At 47.8% G+C, this 17,086-nt stretch overlaps 1 protein-coding gene across 1 annotated transcript; it reads right to left on the bottom strand.

The window, feature by feature from the left end:
• Positions 1 to 3,299: 3,299 nt before the first annotated feature.
• Positions 3,300 to 4,453, bottom strand: LOC129550029 (myeloid-associated differentiation marker-like). Its single transcript, XM_055417534.2, has one exon. It carries the CDS (start codon positions 4,450 to 4,452, stop codon positions 3,487 to 3,489), a length of 966 nt encoding a protein of 321 aa, XP_055273509.2. The 5' UTR covers position 4,453; the 3' UTR covers positions 3,300 to 3,486.
• Between the last annotated feature and the right edge of the window lie 12,633 nt (positions 4,454 to 17,086).

Raw genomic sequence — 17,086 nt, 5'->3', positions numbered from 1 at the left:
CTCATGTAGAACCCAGGAAAGTGTGTTCCCAACAAGTTCCCCCCATCAGCTACAAATTGGTGCTTGTCATCTACCTCTATAAGGATGAAGTCATGTGCTGCTGTAGCTGCTGACCTGCAACACCCGCTGAAAGGAGTTCAGGGCGGAGAGCAGAAATGAGGCACTCTGTGCTTGGGGTACTGGCAGGACAGGTCTTCAGACAGTCAGATATTTTCAGGAGCTGATGTTATGAGCCCAGTACTTGTATCTCCTCATATCTACAAAAGCACTAAATCCTTCATGGTGACCACTGTTCCTCGTGACTAGCAAAAGCTTCACGAGACTAGTTGGAAACTTCTGGGAAAAGACGTGCTTGACTGCACATATTTCCCTTCACCTCTTTGGAGCAGTTTCTCAGAGCTGCCTGAGGTGCTATCTCCCGGGCTGCGGTCCTCATTTTGTCCCAAATTAAACTTAACTCACAACTCTCGTGTCCTTTTTTTGAAGTCGACACCCTCAACCCCCTGTTGATGTTCTGTTGCTGGCCCGGGGACCATGTTTGAGAAGCACTGCTGGATCATCAGGTGATTATGCTGTGTAGCCATGGATAAATCACTGGCCTAAGGGCTGAGCACCACTGGGGGGACTCCTGTCACCCCTGCCTCTCCCTTGGCTGCTCTTCATGCAGAGAGGGCACAACCTTGCCAGACGTTTCCTAAACAGCTCACTGCATGGATGAGGGTCTCCAGGTGAGGTTAAGAACACAAGGATGGGCTTCAATCCAGGCCCATCTGACTCTAAACAGACTTCTGTTTCCTTCCTTCCTTTCGCTCTTTCCTCCTTTTTGGTTTGCCCACCTCCTATTTTGCCTGTTTCAAGTAAGATGTTGGTCTCACCCACCACTTTCTTTAACTAAAGCAGACTGGCATTGACCTCAGAAAGACAGCAGTGATTAGTCCTGAAGAGAGATCTTAGCTTCCTGCCCAGGAATTGAACCTGGGTAGCCTGGGTGAAAACTAAGAATCCTTGCCACCAGGGGCTGGAGGCTAGAAGAAAAGTGGCCTTGCTCTTTCCTATGTTTGAAAGCAAGAAGTTTTCAAGAAGGCAAAAACCGTAAAAACAGGTACACAGTTTATTATTAGAGACACAGCATAACATGAGGGAGAACACACAGAGAAACAGTTTTTCTATTTAAGTCAGAAGGAGGGCAGAAATATACACTTGGAGTGGAGTGCAGTAGGAGGTGATTTATGTTGCTTATATAGGATAATCCTTCAAGATCTTTGTTTACATTTGGCCAAGATGTGTAGACAAATTTTTGCTAAGACGAATCCCAATGCAGAAGCCTGCCGGTGCACATCCACACTAATTATGGGATGCTGCCCCTTTCCTTTTTGACCTCCAAGGAGCCTTCCTGCACATGTGCAGACAGGGAAGTCTTCCTTGACCTCAGGAGTGGGTACTTTATCTCTGGTTTAACAGAGTTCAACTTCTGCTGCTAGCTTTGTCCTTGGAGTGTCTGGGTGAGAGCAGAGCTTCAGTTTTAACCCATTTGACAAACACCAGATGTCCAGCCCAGGGGCCCATCTATCCCCTGCTGCTGCTGCTGCTGCTGCTGCTGCTGCTAAGTCATTTCAGTCGTGTCCGACTCTGTGCGACCCCATAGACGGCAGCCCACCAGGCTCCCCCGTCCCTGGGATTCTCCAGGCAAGAAAACTGGAGTGGGTTGCCATTTCCTTCTCCCATGTGTGAAAGTGAAAGTGAAGTCGCTCAGTCACATCCGACCCCCAGCGACCCCACGGACTGCAGCCCACCAGGCTCCTCCATCCATGGGATTTTCTAGGCAATAGTACTGGAGTGGCTTGCCATTGCCTTCTCCGATCTATCCCCTACCTCAGTAATAATCAAATCATGTCCTGTCCTAGGCCTATATCATTCTTTTAAATGTTGTGCCCTGCCTGCCTCCCTCCTCCCCCATCCACCCATCCCACACCCCCAAAAAAATGTGAAAAGAAACTTTCCTTTTAAGAATAGGGTCACCCAGTAATTTTTGCCACCCAGACTAGAAAAACAAAACAAAACATACCCATCCTAACATCACCTTTAAGGTTGGCAGTGGCCATTACTTCTTCCTGCAGAGTCCTGGGAGCACTGAGGCAGGAGGGCCACAGCACTGCCCCGCACAAACAGGGAGGCAGGTGTCTCCAAGACCATGTGATTTTTTTTGTTTGTTCCTTTTATAACCAAGCAGGACCCTATCGGGGCTTCTTGGACCAGAAAGAAAGTGTTAATTTCAATCGTGTCCGACTCTTTGCGATCCCATGGACTGTAACCCACCAGTCTCCTCTGTCCATGGGATTCTCCAGGCAAGAATACTGGATATCCCTTCCTCGAATCCTCTGCTTTAGCTCCTCTGAAGTACCTAGAAACCACCATGTGATGCACATTTCCAAAGTTGTTTTACAGATGTGAAAAACCCTGACTGAATGGGAGACCTTAACCACTTCAAGACCTTGAGCACACAGCCCCCACGCCTCCTGGAGGTAAAGACTGATAATCAGAGCATTGCATAGGAGCTGCTTGCTATCCTGAGACCCTCCTCCCTCACCTGGCCTTTAAATATGCTGATACTCTTAAAGGAGTTCGGGGCTTTTGGACATGAGCCACATTTTTCCTCCCATGATCCTGCAGTAAAACTTTCTTTCTACTCCAGACTAAGACATTTTGGTATTGTTTGGCCTTACAGTGCATAAGGCACAAGAGCTTGCTTTCTGTTACACTTGTTTGATACCAGAGAGCAGTTGGGATGGAAGGCATCCACCCCTGGCTTCCTCTAAGATGCCCTCTAGGCAGTGGGTATTTAGTGAGCTTGCAAAATTTCTGGATGCATTCTCAGGTGGAACTGAGCAATCCAGATGGGGTCTCAGAATCCAGGGTCCCTGCTCTAAGTCTCCACCCACTGGAAATTACTGACCCCCTGGGTTCTGTTTTGCTTTTTTTTTTTTTTCAGTTAAAGGGGAAGAGCACTGTACTCCGCCCACCACTGGAGGAAAGGGGACACAATCACTAGCTAGCCACCACCACCCCAAACCACCCCCCACACGCCATCTAAGAACCACTAGGGGGACAGACACCCTTTGGCAATGAGGCCCCTCCGGAGGCCCGGGGTGTGAACAGCTGCACAGAGGGCTGTGTGCTGTGGAGTCAGCACCTCAGGAGGTGGGAGAGGGCAGTGGGCAGAGGAGGAAGGAGTCTCAGGTCCTGATGGATCAGAAGAAGGAAGATGGGGGGAGGTGATCAGGACACAGGAGACGAGAAAATCAAGGACGACCAGAAAAGGGGCAAAAAGCAGTATATGTAGGGAAAATGAGAAAGAGGCAAAACAGGGTGTGGGCAACCACACAGAACAGGAAGGAGACAGAGTAGAAGGAGGGAAGGAAACAGAAATGAGAGTGAAATGAATGGAGAAGGATGAGAGGAGGGAGAGAGGGAGCCAGGGAGACGACATCAGATGACATAAGAGCTCCACAAGTAGAGGGAATCTGGAGCCCGTGGGTGGAGCCTGTCACTGACCAGGCAGCTCGCGATCACCAGGTCGGCCACGTACAGCAGCAAGTTGATGGCTGTCAGGACGGCCACAGCCAGTCGCTGGTCCCAGTTGCACACATAAGTAGTGAACTCATCGCTGCAGGTCATATCACTGGATCGCTGGGACCGGCCACCCAGCTCCTCATTGAACTGATAGAGCGGCCAGAGGACCAGAGCGCTGATGTAGAGGAGGATGGAAAATAGGGTCAGCCCAAGCTGGGAAACTGGGAAGCGGATGGGCAGCCAGTTGTCACAGTAGAGCAAGCCCAGCAGGATGGCCAGGATCCCCAGGATGAAGCAGGTGGAGTACACGGCCACGCACCACACCAGGGCCAGCTGGTGCTGGTACAGGGAGGTGTTGCTGATGAAGGCGAAGATGATGCAGGCCACAAAGTTCTCCAGCAGCTTGAGCAGGCCATGCACCGTATGCACATAGGTGATGCCCCTTCTGGGCCGGTGACCCACCCAGGTCCAGACAAACTCAGTCCCATAAGCCGCAGCAGCGATGCAAGAGAATGCTGTGGCAGTGATGGCGTGGTTCCGGCTGGGGCCCTGAGGCAAGAACGGGATGTAAGTAGTGGCAGAGATGATGGAGGTTGAGAAGCAGAAGAGGGCGGCATAGCAGGCGTAGTTGATGGGGAAGTTGTACCAATGGGAGGAAAAGTGGGACCAGAGGTTACTGTATTCCACAATGATGATGAGGAGGGTCACGATGTAGCAGAAGCACCAGAAGAACATGAACCAGTTATCTACGCCCACCCGCTGAGTGTCCACGCTGGCCACCAGGGAGGAGGCCACGCCGGTGGAGAGCAGCTGCAGCAGGCGGATGGAGCAGCCCATGATGGTCCAGGAGCAAAGGCCTGGGGACGACGACGTGGTGGGCATGTTGGTTCAGATGGTCAGACTGGTCACTGTCCCGGGTAAGCCCTGGCCTTTGCTGAGGACCCACGAAAAAGATCCAGCTCCAGAGGTGGATTAAGTCAGATGCAAGAGAAAGGCTCAGGGTCCTGTGATGTCTGAGGCTCAGGATCCGTGGAGTTAGAACCAGTGGCCCAGACACCTGGGTAACAGCACAGCCACTCCAGAATGGTTCTCCCCACCCATCACCCTTGGCCTTGTCGGGAGACTTATCTTATCCAAAACCTCACAGCTGCGTTGGGTCTGGCATCAAACCGTGAACATTTTTTACCTTTTTGTGCTATGTGCCATTATCGATAGAGACACATGGTTCTTATCTGCAAACCCAACCCTTCCAGGCTCTGAAAAATGTAGAAAATTTTTTAAAAAAGTCATTTGAAACAAATTTGATCTGAACAGACATGAGACAATTTATGGCCTTTATTTATTTCACTTAGTGTGAATGTTCAGAAGCTTGGTTGAAGAAACACTACTGTGTTTGATTGCAAGGTGCTTTCAGACCCCAGTGGGGTGTGAGGTCATATAGAGTAGATGCAACCTGCCACCTGCCTAAAGGTGAAAAATTCTGAATTTTGGAGTATATCTGACCCCAAGAGTTCCATAAAAGGCATTATGGATTGTACTGCTAACTCCATTTTACAGATAAGAAGGCTAATGCTTGAGGGAAAAAAATCTCTACCCTAAGGTCCCATGCCTAGGAAGTGGGAATTTCAGATGAAAATGCCAAAGCTGTGAGTTTGAACCTTTTGTTCCACTGTGCACATGTCATCAGGGCTCGTGGCTGGGAGCCCAGGACCAAAGTTCAGGGCTCTGGGATCCAGGACACACCTTCAGGGCCACAGCCTCCTTCCACAGCAACCTGAAGACACACCCGGGACAATGTGAAGCATCCTGGCCTCCCCTCCCTGCAGCCATCACTAGAAGGAGCTGCCATCTGAGGGACACAGCCCCACGTGGAGGAGGGCAGCTCCAGGGGTGAACAGGAAGGAGCCATGGGGTGACAGCAAGGCCGTGGGGATGAGATGACGTGGGAGTAGGGACTGTTCTGAATCCTCCCCACCCTGGGGAATGTTACCTTAACATGTGACTCTTCCCCACATGGAAAGGGAGACCCCAACCCAGCATGACTCCGAGGTGAAGTGTCTTGGAGGAACCAAGGAACAAATGTTAAAATGCCAGCTTTGTAAGCTCCAAAGCTGCCATTCACGTGGGAATCTAACCCCCTTTAAGGGTAGGAGCTGAGAGATGAAGCACCTGTTGGACCCCTGGGAGGTGACAGCTCTGAAGATGCACCCGGGACTGGGTGGGGGCGGGAGCGGGAACAGGGGAAGCAGAGTGGAGATGTTGGGGACGAGGGAGGGGAGGTATTGCAGGGTCCCAGTGGCCCTGAGGCAGCCCAGTAGGGGTCTTCTGACCCAGAAGAGATGCAGGCATGGAGCCAGCCTTCCCGTGGAGGAGGGGCCTGGACTGGAGCTGAGGCAGGAGGACGGGGCCTAAGGGTTTCGGGGCTGTGACAGGGACACGCAGTCAGAGTGGCAGGGACCCTGGAGACCACGGAAATGCCCAGGTCACCTGCCCAAGACAGTCCCTCCAGCCAGGGCTGCAGTCCTGCTCACACAGGGGCTCCTCCAGGGTCCAGTGTTGCGGGGGAGTGAGGCCCCTCCCAGCCCGCCCCTTCCTCAGGGACACCTGCACTGTTTCCAAGGGACTATTTGCTGAGAGGCCCCCAGGGCTGAAGGGCCAGCACCCTGAGCCCCAGCCAGCTTCCTGCCATCAGAGGCCTTGGCGCCTTTGCTGATAATAAACCCTGGGACAAGCTGAGGCGGAAAGAGAAACAGAGCAAACCTGAGAACCTCCCTGGACTCCCATAGCTCCTTGAGCCCCAATTGTCAATGGAGCCCTGGAGCCTGAGGGCCTCCCAGTGGGCACTGCCAGGGTGGAGGAGGGGCATCGGGGTGAGAGAGGCAGGGGGTGTCATGCTGTTTGTTCCTCAGTTGCTCCCCACCAACCTCTCCAAAGTCACCACTGATTCCACCTAAAGGTTAAATGACAGCTTTGGATTCATTTGATGGCACAAGAGTTCAAGCTGGTTTTAGAAAAGGCAGAGGAACCAGAGATCAAATTGCCAACATCCGCTGGATCACCAAAAAGGCAAGAGAGTTCCAGAAAAACATCTATTTCTGCTTTATTGACTATGCCAAAGTCTTTGACTGTGTGGATCACAATAAACTGTGGAAAATTCTGAAAGAGATGGGAATACCAGACCACCTGACCTGCCTCTTGAGAAACCTGTATGCAGATCAGGAAGCAACAGTTAGAACTGGACATGGAACAACAGACTGGTTCCAAATAGGAAAAGGAGGACGTCAAGGCTGTGTATTGTCACCCTGCTTATTTAACTTATATGCAGAGTACATCATGAGGAACGCCGGGCTGGAAAAACACAAGCTGGAATCAAGATTACCGGGAGAAATATCAATAACCTCAGATATGCAGATGACACCACCCTTATGGCAGAAAGTGAAGAAGAGCTAAAAAGCCTCTTGATAAAAGTGATAGAGGAGAGTGAAAAAGTTGGCTTAAAGTTCCACATTCAAAAAACTAAGATCACGGCATCCGGTCCCATCACTATTTGTCCCATCATTATTTGCCATGGCAAATAGATGGGAAAACAGTGGAAACAGTGTTTTCCCATCTGACTATTTTTCTGGGCTCCAAAATCACTGCAGATGGTGATTGCAGCCATGAAATTAAAAGACACTTACTCCTTGGAAGGAAAGTTATGACCAACCCAGACAGCATATTAAAAAGCAGAGACATTACTTTGTCAACAAATGTCCATCTAGTCAAGGCTATGGTTTTTCCAGTAGTCATGTATGGATGTGAGAGTTGGACTATAAAGAAAACTGAGTGTCAAAGAATTGATGTTTTTGAACTGTGGTGTTGAAGAAGACTCTTGAAAGTCCCTTGGACTGCAAGGAGATCCAACCAGTCCATCTTAAAGTCCTGGGTGTTCATTGGAAGGACTGATGTTGAAGCTGAAATTCCAATACTTTGGCTACCTGACATGAAGAGCTGACTCATTTGAAAAAACCCTGATACTGGGAAAGATTGAGGGCAGGAGGATAAAGGGACAACACAGGATGAGATGGCTGGATGGCATCACCGACTCAGTGGACATGAGTTTGAGTGAACTCCGGGAGTTGGTGATGGACAGGGAGGCCTGGTGTGGTGCAGTTGATGGGGTCGCAAAGAGTCGGACATGACTGAGCAACTGAGTTGAACAGTACTGATGGCAGAAGAGAGGACTTGGGGAAGGAGAGGCATGGGGGTTTCAACTGTGTGAGCCTGGGTAAAGCCTGTGCCCTCTCTGGGCCTCTGTTCCCCAACCTGGAAAGCAGCAGCTTTACCTGAGTCTCCCAGCAGCCCCTCCTCCACTCTAATCCGTGAGCCTGGACATGGTGCCCCCATCAGAGCACAGCCTAGATGTGGCTGAGCCCTGTCTGCCCGGCATCCAGGGATGTGGATTGTAAGACAGTGAGCCAGGAAGGTCATGGCCAGAAAAGGAAGGAAGGAGGAGGTGCCAGAAGGACAGAGAAGGAAGAAGGAAAATGGACACCCAGAGTTACAAAGAGGCTCTGGAACTTCGGCAGACACTCATAGCTAAATGATCCTGAAGTTTCCCCATGTTTGCAATGGGTTTAATACAAACTTTGTGTTAAATAAAGAATAAAAACATGTGGAGGGCTCATCAGAGGGCCTGACACACAGCACACTCAATCCACGCCAGTTCCCCGCTTCAGCTTGTGGCCACTTAACTCCATCTCCGCCTCCACCTTCACGTGCTCATCTTCTCTCAACTCTGTGTGTGCAAACCTCTCTGTCCTTTCCCTTATAAAGACACCAGTCACTGGATTTATTTTCCACACTCCACCCAGGATGCTTTCCATCCCAGAGTCTTTAACTAAATATGTCTCCAAAGACCCTATTTCAAAATGAAGTCTTATTCTGAGTTTCTGAGTAGAAATGATCTTTTTGGAGGACAATCTTCAACCCATTATAGTCCTTACTCAGATCTTCCTGTCCTTTTTCCTTTGTGTCTTTTTCTGATGTGATTATCATACTAAGTGAATCTGTTTTCTTTTTCAGATTGTTCTGTGTTCACTGGAGTTCTTGGGACTCACAGGGGGTCTATCTCTCGTGTATTTTGTCATTACACTGTGAGACCCCTTCTAGAGGATGGATCCCTTTTCCTGGGAGGATCCTGCCACCTGTATTGGGAGTTTCACCAAAGAATAACTGCAGTTGTTCCTGCTCAGGACCCTCCGTGACAATCACCTGTTTGATACTTATTGTGTTCATTTCCCCAGTTTGTAGAGCCATTGGACCTCAGGGATCAAGAATTTTGAGGCGCAAATCCACAAGATGTGAAGACCTGAGATTTCTATTTCTCTTGTGGTGACTTAAAAACAAAAACTCCCCAGGAGATGGGTATCAGTCTTGACCTTTCCTCTTCCTGAAGGGCCTGGTTTTCCTTGTCTACCCTTGCGCTGAGGCTGCAGACCATGTGGTCCCGGCTTTAAGGAAGTGTCTCAGCTCCAACTCCTCACCTTGTGCCACCCCAAAGCCTCATTACTGACCCAAGTGGGGAAATAAACCAGCATCCAGATATCTATGCTCGATTATCCCTTCTCCCTCCTCCCTTCTACACACAAGCAGGAATCACATCAGTTCTGTCACTGAAGATTCAGGAGAAACTTGAGCAAATCAATTAATTCTAAAAGTTCTTTCTCTCTTCTTTTCCTCCTTGAAGACTTGACTTTTAATCACTTCCTCCAGGAAGCCTCACTGGATCTCCCCAGCTCCATGTCTCATTGCTCCCAGACTGACACTTCTCAGCCTTTGCCCTTCTGTGAAGCAGCCTGGTGTGGGCAGGTCATCACAAGCTTCTGGGTCTTACCTGGGCAAAACAGGTGAGATGGGGAGGAAGGGAGGTGTTGCAGGGGCAGCAGACAGGGCCCACTGTGGATGGACCCGAACACCAGAGACATAGGTTTTTAGCTGTAAGTGATGAGGCCTCACTGACATTCTTTAGGGAGGGTCTGATCCATCAGAGGCCCACTTTGGAACTGACACTCTGGCTGTAGGAGGAAAACGGAATGGAGGTTGGAGCATCAGGGAAGCAGCCTGGGTTCCTGCCTCTGCATCTCCTGGAGGACCCTCCCGATACACAGGCTCTTCCTGCACCTGCACCTGGAGGCCTGGCTCGTGCACTTCAAGAGGGGTGGAATTGATCAAGAAATGAGAATTCTCAGGCAGATTAGCCCACCCTGGTAAGTGATCACACAGTGAAAGGTGACAAGGGTCTTTCACAGGCCCAGCTGCCCCGATCTGCCCAGGCAGCCAGATGCAGCTCTAGAGTGTGCCTCTGATAGAAGGTCAGCACCTCACAGCCTCGCTCTGCCCTGGGATGTCTGGCTGAATAGTGACAGGAGCATTTATGATGAAATGTGGGAGGAAAGTCTGCATAGTCCTGGATGACAAGACCTCCATGATTGTCTTTTTTTTTAGTAACACAATCATGTTTCTTTGTAATGTATATCCATATAAAGCTTATTTTTACCTTATCATAATTGTAATATATATGATTTTGTCTTTTCAAACATTATACTTGATTTTCATGTTACCATGTGGGGTTCTTAACTATTTTTTTGTTAGCTTTGTAAAAACTTCTTTATTTAGGTGTTATTGACATGAAACTGTTCTGTATACAACTTGATGAATTTTCAGATAAATATACACTTCATGAAACCATCAACAGTCTCAAGGCCATAAACTTTTCCATCACCACCCAAAGTTTCCTTCCCATCTATTTTATCATAATAATTATCATTTTGTTTGCAGGTGATAAGAACACCCCTTTTTCCAATGATCACTGATTCCAGTTGTTCTTTTGTCCAAACTATGCCCTGGATGGACTTGGCCCAGAGACCCAGAGGTGACCACAGAGACTTGATGCTTATTTGCATGGAGCGCTGCTCCAGTGGGTGTGTCAGATGACAAATCCATAAATTAGTTAAATCCTCTAACAAGATAACCTCAGGAAGTGACCAGCATGATGAAGAAAACAAACGGTCCTGGGACGGAGCAGGTGACTTTTGGAAGATCCTCTGACACAGGTGACATTTCAGCTGGGAACTGAAGACTGACACAGAGGTGGCCACGTCGAAGGCAGAGGGAACGGCTTGTGCAGGATCTTGAGCAGGGAACAAGACCCATCTCGAGATTACGTGTAAGAGAGTTGTGGGATCTGGAGAGTTCAGGGACCCTGGAACAAGGAGCACTGGAGGCCAGAAGTCACTGGAAACGTGAGGCACCACGTGTGGCTCCACAGCTCTTCCTCGCAGGCAGCCAGGAGGGGGCAGGTCTGGAGATGGGGGCACAGTTGCGTTGAGGGAGCAATCCGGGGAGGCTCTATGCCCGTCTGCTCTAGACAATGATTTACCGCATGTTTGCTGTGTGCTGGGCACTGTGGACCCCACAGCAAAGCCGGTTCCTGTCCTGAAGGAGCATCTGGCTTAATGCAGAGACATTCAGTCTAGGGGATGTGAAGACAGAAGATCCAGAGACATAGCAGAACTTTCAGAGGACTCTGAAAAAGAAAAGGGTTGGGTCTGTTCTGTTCAAACTCCAGAGAGTGGGGCAAGTGGGCTTTGCACCCTCTAAGGAATTAAAAATGCCCCCAAATGAGACAGGCCACTGTGGGAGGTGATGTCATGAGAGCCTTTCCAGCCAGCACTGCTGGACCACTCCCAGCGGAGGCTTGAAACTAATTGTTCCCAAAGGATATTCCATGGAACACTAGTCCAAGATGCTTCATGGAAAGAGTTCCCTGATCATGCAAGTCTGAGAAACAGTTCCTGCTATTAGTAATTTTATAATGCATACTGCTCTATTCAAGGTCCTAGGAAGTCCTTCAATAAACAAATCTGTTTACCTTTTTAACATGCTGTTAAATATATTTGACCATATGAAATTTTTGTCTTGCCTTAACATATGAATTTTATTTCATTACTTTTTAAGATTACCTGCTGTGGGGACCGCCTCCTGGGAGCCCTCCCCATCCACTACCTGCCACTGGGTGAAGTGGCTCATTCCAGTACAGGAGTGAGGAGCACAGTGGGGGTCCTTCCCCTGCCCTTCCCACAGCTCTGCTTGCCTGGCCCCTCTGGCCCTGGTGACCTTAGGATGCAGGGCTCTGAGGCTTTGTTCTGAGACTAGGAGAGGAAGAAGGACTGTGGTGCGTTTCTGGCCACCGGTTACTGTAAAGGCCCATTGATCTCAATGCATGGGAGTGCACGGACAGGCACACACACAAACACACACTCTGAGCAAGCACACAGGCACACAACTTTAAAGACAGGCATTGAGGTGCTGGCAAGGGACCTTTAAGAGCTACAGGATAAGATGTTGGGCATTGGGGGGGCCCAACCCCTAGTTTCCCAGGGATGCGCCCTGTTTAAGGCTCTGGGGTGGGGAGGCAATAGCAGGGGCTTGTGAAGACCTTGGTTTGGGTGAAGGCTGGCACCTGCTCAGTTGCTTCTGCATTCTAAGCAAATGTGGGTAATCAGGGTCTGTGGATTTTGTGTTTTGCCTATTTGTCTGGTTGGTTTTTTGCTTTATCCTTCTCTGAGCATTACGAAACATCTGACATAGAAACATATGTGCACATGCTCTACACTTGCAAATGATGCAATTCCTTCCACTATAGCAGCAGGTTTCAAACCTACCCCTCTGCTTGCCCCCGTCTACCCCTCCACTCCCCAAAAAATTGAAAAGCAACTTCCTGTTTAAGAATAAGACCACTAGTACTTTTTGCCCTCAGAACCAGGAAAAAAGAAGAAAAAAATCCAGGTTAATGTCAATTTTGAAAAAAACAAAAAAAAGCACAACCTAAAGTTTACAAATTATGCTTTACTCAGGAAACTTATGGAGGACCATAGCCTTGGAGATAGCCTCTAAGATATTTCTGTGGAACTGTTCCAAAGATCTAAAGGAAGAGCCAGAATATGCATGTGTTTTTGCTGGGAAAAAAAAAAAAAAAACATGAAGTTGACCATCAAAAGATTATTGCTAGCTATAAAACCCAGGCACCTCAAGTTAATCCTTTCAGTACTTTCCTGTCTATGGGAAGTGAGTGTGAGCTCATTGAAATGATTAGATGTGCATGTTAACCATCTTGAGCTAGTATCCTGTTTTTATCCATTCTGAATTCCTCCCTGGTTGCACTTTTGGCAAGCCACTCCAGTACTCTTGCCTGGAAAATCCCATGGATGGAGGAACCTGGTAGGCTGCAGTCCATGGGGTCGCTAAGGGTCGGACACGACTGAGTGACTTCACTTTCACTTTTCACTTTCACACATTGGAGAAGGAAATGGCAACCCGCTCCAGTGTTCTTGCCTGGAGAATCCCAGGGACGGGGGAGCCTGTGGGCTTCCGTCTATGGGGTCACACAGAGTCAGGCATGACTGAAGTGACTTAGCTGCAGCAGCAGTACTCTTGCCTGGAGAATCCCATGGATGGAGGAGCCTGGTAGGCTACAGTCCATGGGATCGCTAAGAGTCAGACACGACTGAGCGACTTCACTTTCACTTTTCACTGTCATGTATTAGAGAAGGAAATGGCAACCCACTCCAATGTTCTTGCCTGGAGAATCCCAGGGACAGGGGAGCCTGGTGGGCTGCCATCTATGGGGTTGCACAGAGTCGGACATGACTGAAGCGACTTAGCAGCAGCAGCAGTGGCTGATGGATGGATAGAAGGCAACATCCATTGTTTACTGAAATGGCAAACCATGTTCTCTGAACTTGGCAATTCCTCCTGGTCAAACTTTGACCAAGGTTTGGGAGGCAGTTCATAGCCAGTTTGTCTGAGGGCACATAGAAAGACTCGTTCCTAAATCAGGCAAGGATTCTTTTGATAGGCCACTTAATACGCTAATTTTTCAGGTTAGGTCCTGTTGATAACACAAAATTCTCTGGATCACCTGTCTCACTAGTCTTTTGTGAACCAGGAAATGTTTTCTCTTGTTGTTTCTCCTAAAATCTAGAGTTGCAGTATTACAGTTACTCTATGTAGAGTTTTATACATGATAGAGTAACATATTTAGCCATCATTAATTTTGTTGGAGGCTTGGTTACATGTTGGGTAAAATAAGAGAGAGCAATCTTAGAAGCAGACAGAATATAAATGATAGAGCGATGACATTAATAAAGTCATAGTACAGCAGAGAGAGGCATGAGGCATACATAATTTGAAAACAGTAAGAGACAACAAATTAAAACAGTGAATAGTATAACTAGTTGTAATCTGGTCACAATAAATCATCAGGTCCAAAGGAGAGCAAGCTGGATAAGCCAAGTTCTAGAGGGATCAGGTAAAGAGAAAAAGATAAATGTTACATCTTTATTTACAAATGTATACTTTATCAATTTGTTGTAGATCATAGCATAAGAGGAAAGGTTTTCTGAAAACCAAAGATTAAAAACCGTTCTATTTCAGGGCTTCACTAGTGACTAGGTGGTAAAGAATTTGCCTGCCAATGCAGGAAACATGGGTTCGATCCCTGGTCTGGAAAGATCCCACATGCCACGGAGCAACTAATCCAGTGCACCACAACTACTGCGCCCACACACCCTAGAGCCCATGCTGTGCAACAGGAGAGGCTGTTGCTATGAGAAGCCTGCACACTGCAGCTAGAGAGTAGCTCTGTGTAGCAACGAAGAGCTGCAATGAAGACCCACCAAAACCAAAAATAAAAGGAGGTCCCACCACAAGAAGGTGCAAAGGATGTAGCCTTCACAAAATGTAGAAAGTTTACTCCCAAGAATAGTATGAGAAAGCAAAAAGAACGTTAAGATGACAAAGGACCCCTGTGGGTTGGGATCCTTTATGACTTCCCTGAGAGCTGGCAGAGCCAGACAAAAAGTCTCCTTGGAATCCCAATGTATTTCACTGGCTGCCATATGAGTTCCTCTGGATAACAGAGACCAAGCTCTTAAAACACAGGGAGGGGCAGGGAAATGCCTAAGATCAGGTACATTTAATCACAAAGACACAGGAAGAGAAATTTAAGTTTTCACTACAGGGCTTTTGTTCCTTTAAGGTAAGAATTTTATAAGGATGGTTTATCAAGCTGTTTTCTCTAGCTGCACATGCAAAAATATATTAATTTTGCAATGTCAAAAGAACCCAAATCTGGCCAATTTAAGGTGAGATTTCCTTTAATTATCAATTAAGCAGATACTTGTAAGTATAAACTCTGTATGAACATAATAAACTATTCCCAGTGTCCATCAACTGAGAATAATCCAATGTTCATGAAAAGAATCATAGTTGATCTAAGAAACAAGTGGAAATTTTTATTTGAGCTAAACTGGAGGATTATAGGAGAAGGCAATGGCACCACACTCCAGTACTCTTGCCTGGGAAATCCCGTGGATGGAGGAGCCTGGTGGGCTGCAGTCCATGGAGTCGCTAAGAGTCAGACACGACTGAGCGATTTCACTTTCACTTTTCACTTTCATGCATTGGAGAAGGAAATGGCAACCCACTCCAGTGTTCTTGCCTAGAGAATCCCAGGGGCAGGGGAGCCTGGTGGGCTGCTGTCTATGGGGTTGCACAGAGTCGGACATGACTGAAGTGACTTAGCAGCAGCAGCAGGAGGATTATAACCCAAGAGACAGTCTTTCAAAAATCTCTTTGAGGACTGTTCCACCTGTTATAGGTCAAATCACAGTTGTATAAACTTTTGAGACAAAGAATTATACATTAAATGATATATTATTGTCAGTTTACTCAATCCAGATCTACACAAACAAAGATAACAATGGGTATGAGTCATCTTGTTCATGCTCATTTGTGTCTGACTCTTGCAATCCGTTGGACTGTAGCCCGCCAGCCTCCTCTGACCATGGGAATTTCCAGGCAAGAATACTGGAGTGGGTTGCATTTCCTCCCTGAACCAGGGACTGAACCTGCGTTTCTTGCATCTCCTACATTGATAGGTGGATTCTTTACTGCTGGGAAGAATCTACCTGAGAAGCCTGGCTCATCTTGGTCCCTCACAGAATTAAGAAGGAAGATTATTTCCTAAGAAGCCATGATCTTTGATGAGATCAAGAGAAAACGTTGTCTCCCAAGGAGGCCTGGTTCAGGCAGATGCACAATACACCAAGAAGTGAAGGAGGAGACCCAAATGGGCAGAGAAAAGTTTTATGCTTCAGTCTTTCTCAACTTGCCATAAATATGGATGTTATTTCATTACCCTTCAGTGTGTTTCAACTGAGCAAAATCTTCCCACATCTTTTAACTGAAGATAAACCAGTTACTGCTTCTCGAAACTAAGTTTCAAGGAGAACCTACTCCTCCAGAGAGGAGCTTAACACCACAGAATAAAATTTAGCATTATCTGCCAATAACAGGAAATCCAAAACCCAAGAGAGACTCACCCCAATTCATCTGGACTCCCTAAGGTGGCAGATGGGCACAAGAGGCCTTTGGTGGTACATGGCTCAGTGCTTCGTAGACTTCGGGAGAAGAGGAGAAGCCTTCCCTGGGTGCCTTCTGTAGTCACCAAAACCGTTGACTGGAAAAAAAAAAAGAGCAAAACCTAAAAGTCACAAATTTGTGTTTAATTTGGAGATGTTACTGAGGACTCTAGACAAGGAGACACTCTCAGATAGCTCTGAGGAACCGTTCCAAAGAGGTAAGGGATGAGTCAGGATACACAGGAGATTTTACTGGGGCTGGGGGAACACATGTAGTTAAAATCAGTAGATTATTGCTGATCAGAAAAAACAGATATCTCAAGTCAATGATTTTACTGCTTTTCTATGTATGGGAAGATATAGTGCTCTGGGCTCACAAAAATTATTCCTCTGATATGCATCTTAACTTTCTAGGATCAGTACCTTGTTTTTCTCCATGCTGAATTCCCCTCAGGATAGACTATTAGGGCTGAAACAGAGGCTGATGGCCTGAGGACATGACGGACAAGATAATTCACCGTTTTCTGAAAATGCCGGCAACATTCTTTGTCCACATTTACATCACTTCTAAGGCTGGTGGGTCCATGCTCTTCTCACTACAGAGGCAGGACAAGCTGTTTTGATCACTGAGGCAGGAGGGCCACATTGCTGCCCCTGACCAACATTGCAGACAACGTGTCTTCAAGACCCTGGGGTTCATCACGAGCTCCTTTTTTGATTCCACAGAGAGTAGTTGGGCTGGAAGGCATTCACTCCTGGCTTCCTCTAAAATGCCCTTTAGTCAGTTAGTATTTAGTAAGCCTGCAAAAATTCTGGAGCCAATCTCAGGTGAGGCTGAGCACCAGGTGGGGCCCACGGACCGAGGGTCTCTGCTTTGAGTATCCTGCCCATTGGACATTATTGACCTCCAGATATTTCTTTTTAACTTAAATAGGAGGCACACTGTGCACCCCCCTCTACTGGGAGAAAGTGAGCCCAATGCCTATCTACCTACTTCCACCCCAAAACACACACACACACATACCAACTAAAGCACCCCCAGGGGGACAGAC

Source organism: Moschus berezovskii, chromosome 21, assembly GCF_049115385.1.
Source record: "Moschus berezovskii isolate FMDL1 chromosome 21, NW_MosBer_1.0, whole genome shotgun sequence".
Lineage (NCBI taxonomy): Eukaryota > Metazoa > Chordata > Mammalia > Artiodactyla > Moschidae > Moschus > Moschus berezovskii.
This window is presented reverse-complemented; position numbering and strand designations above follow the sequence as displayed.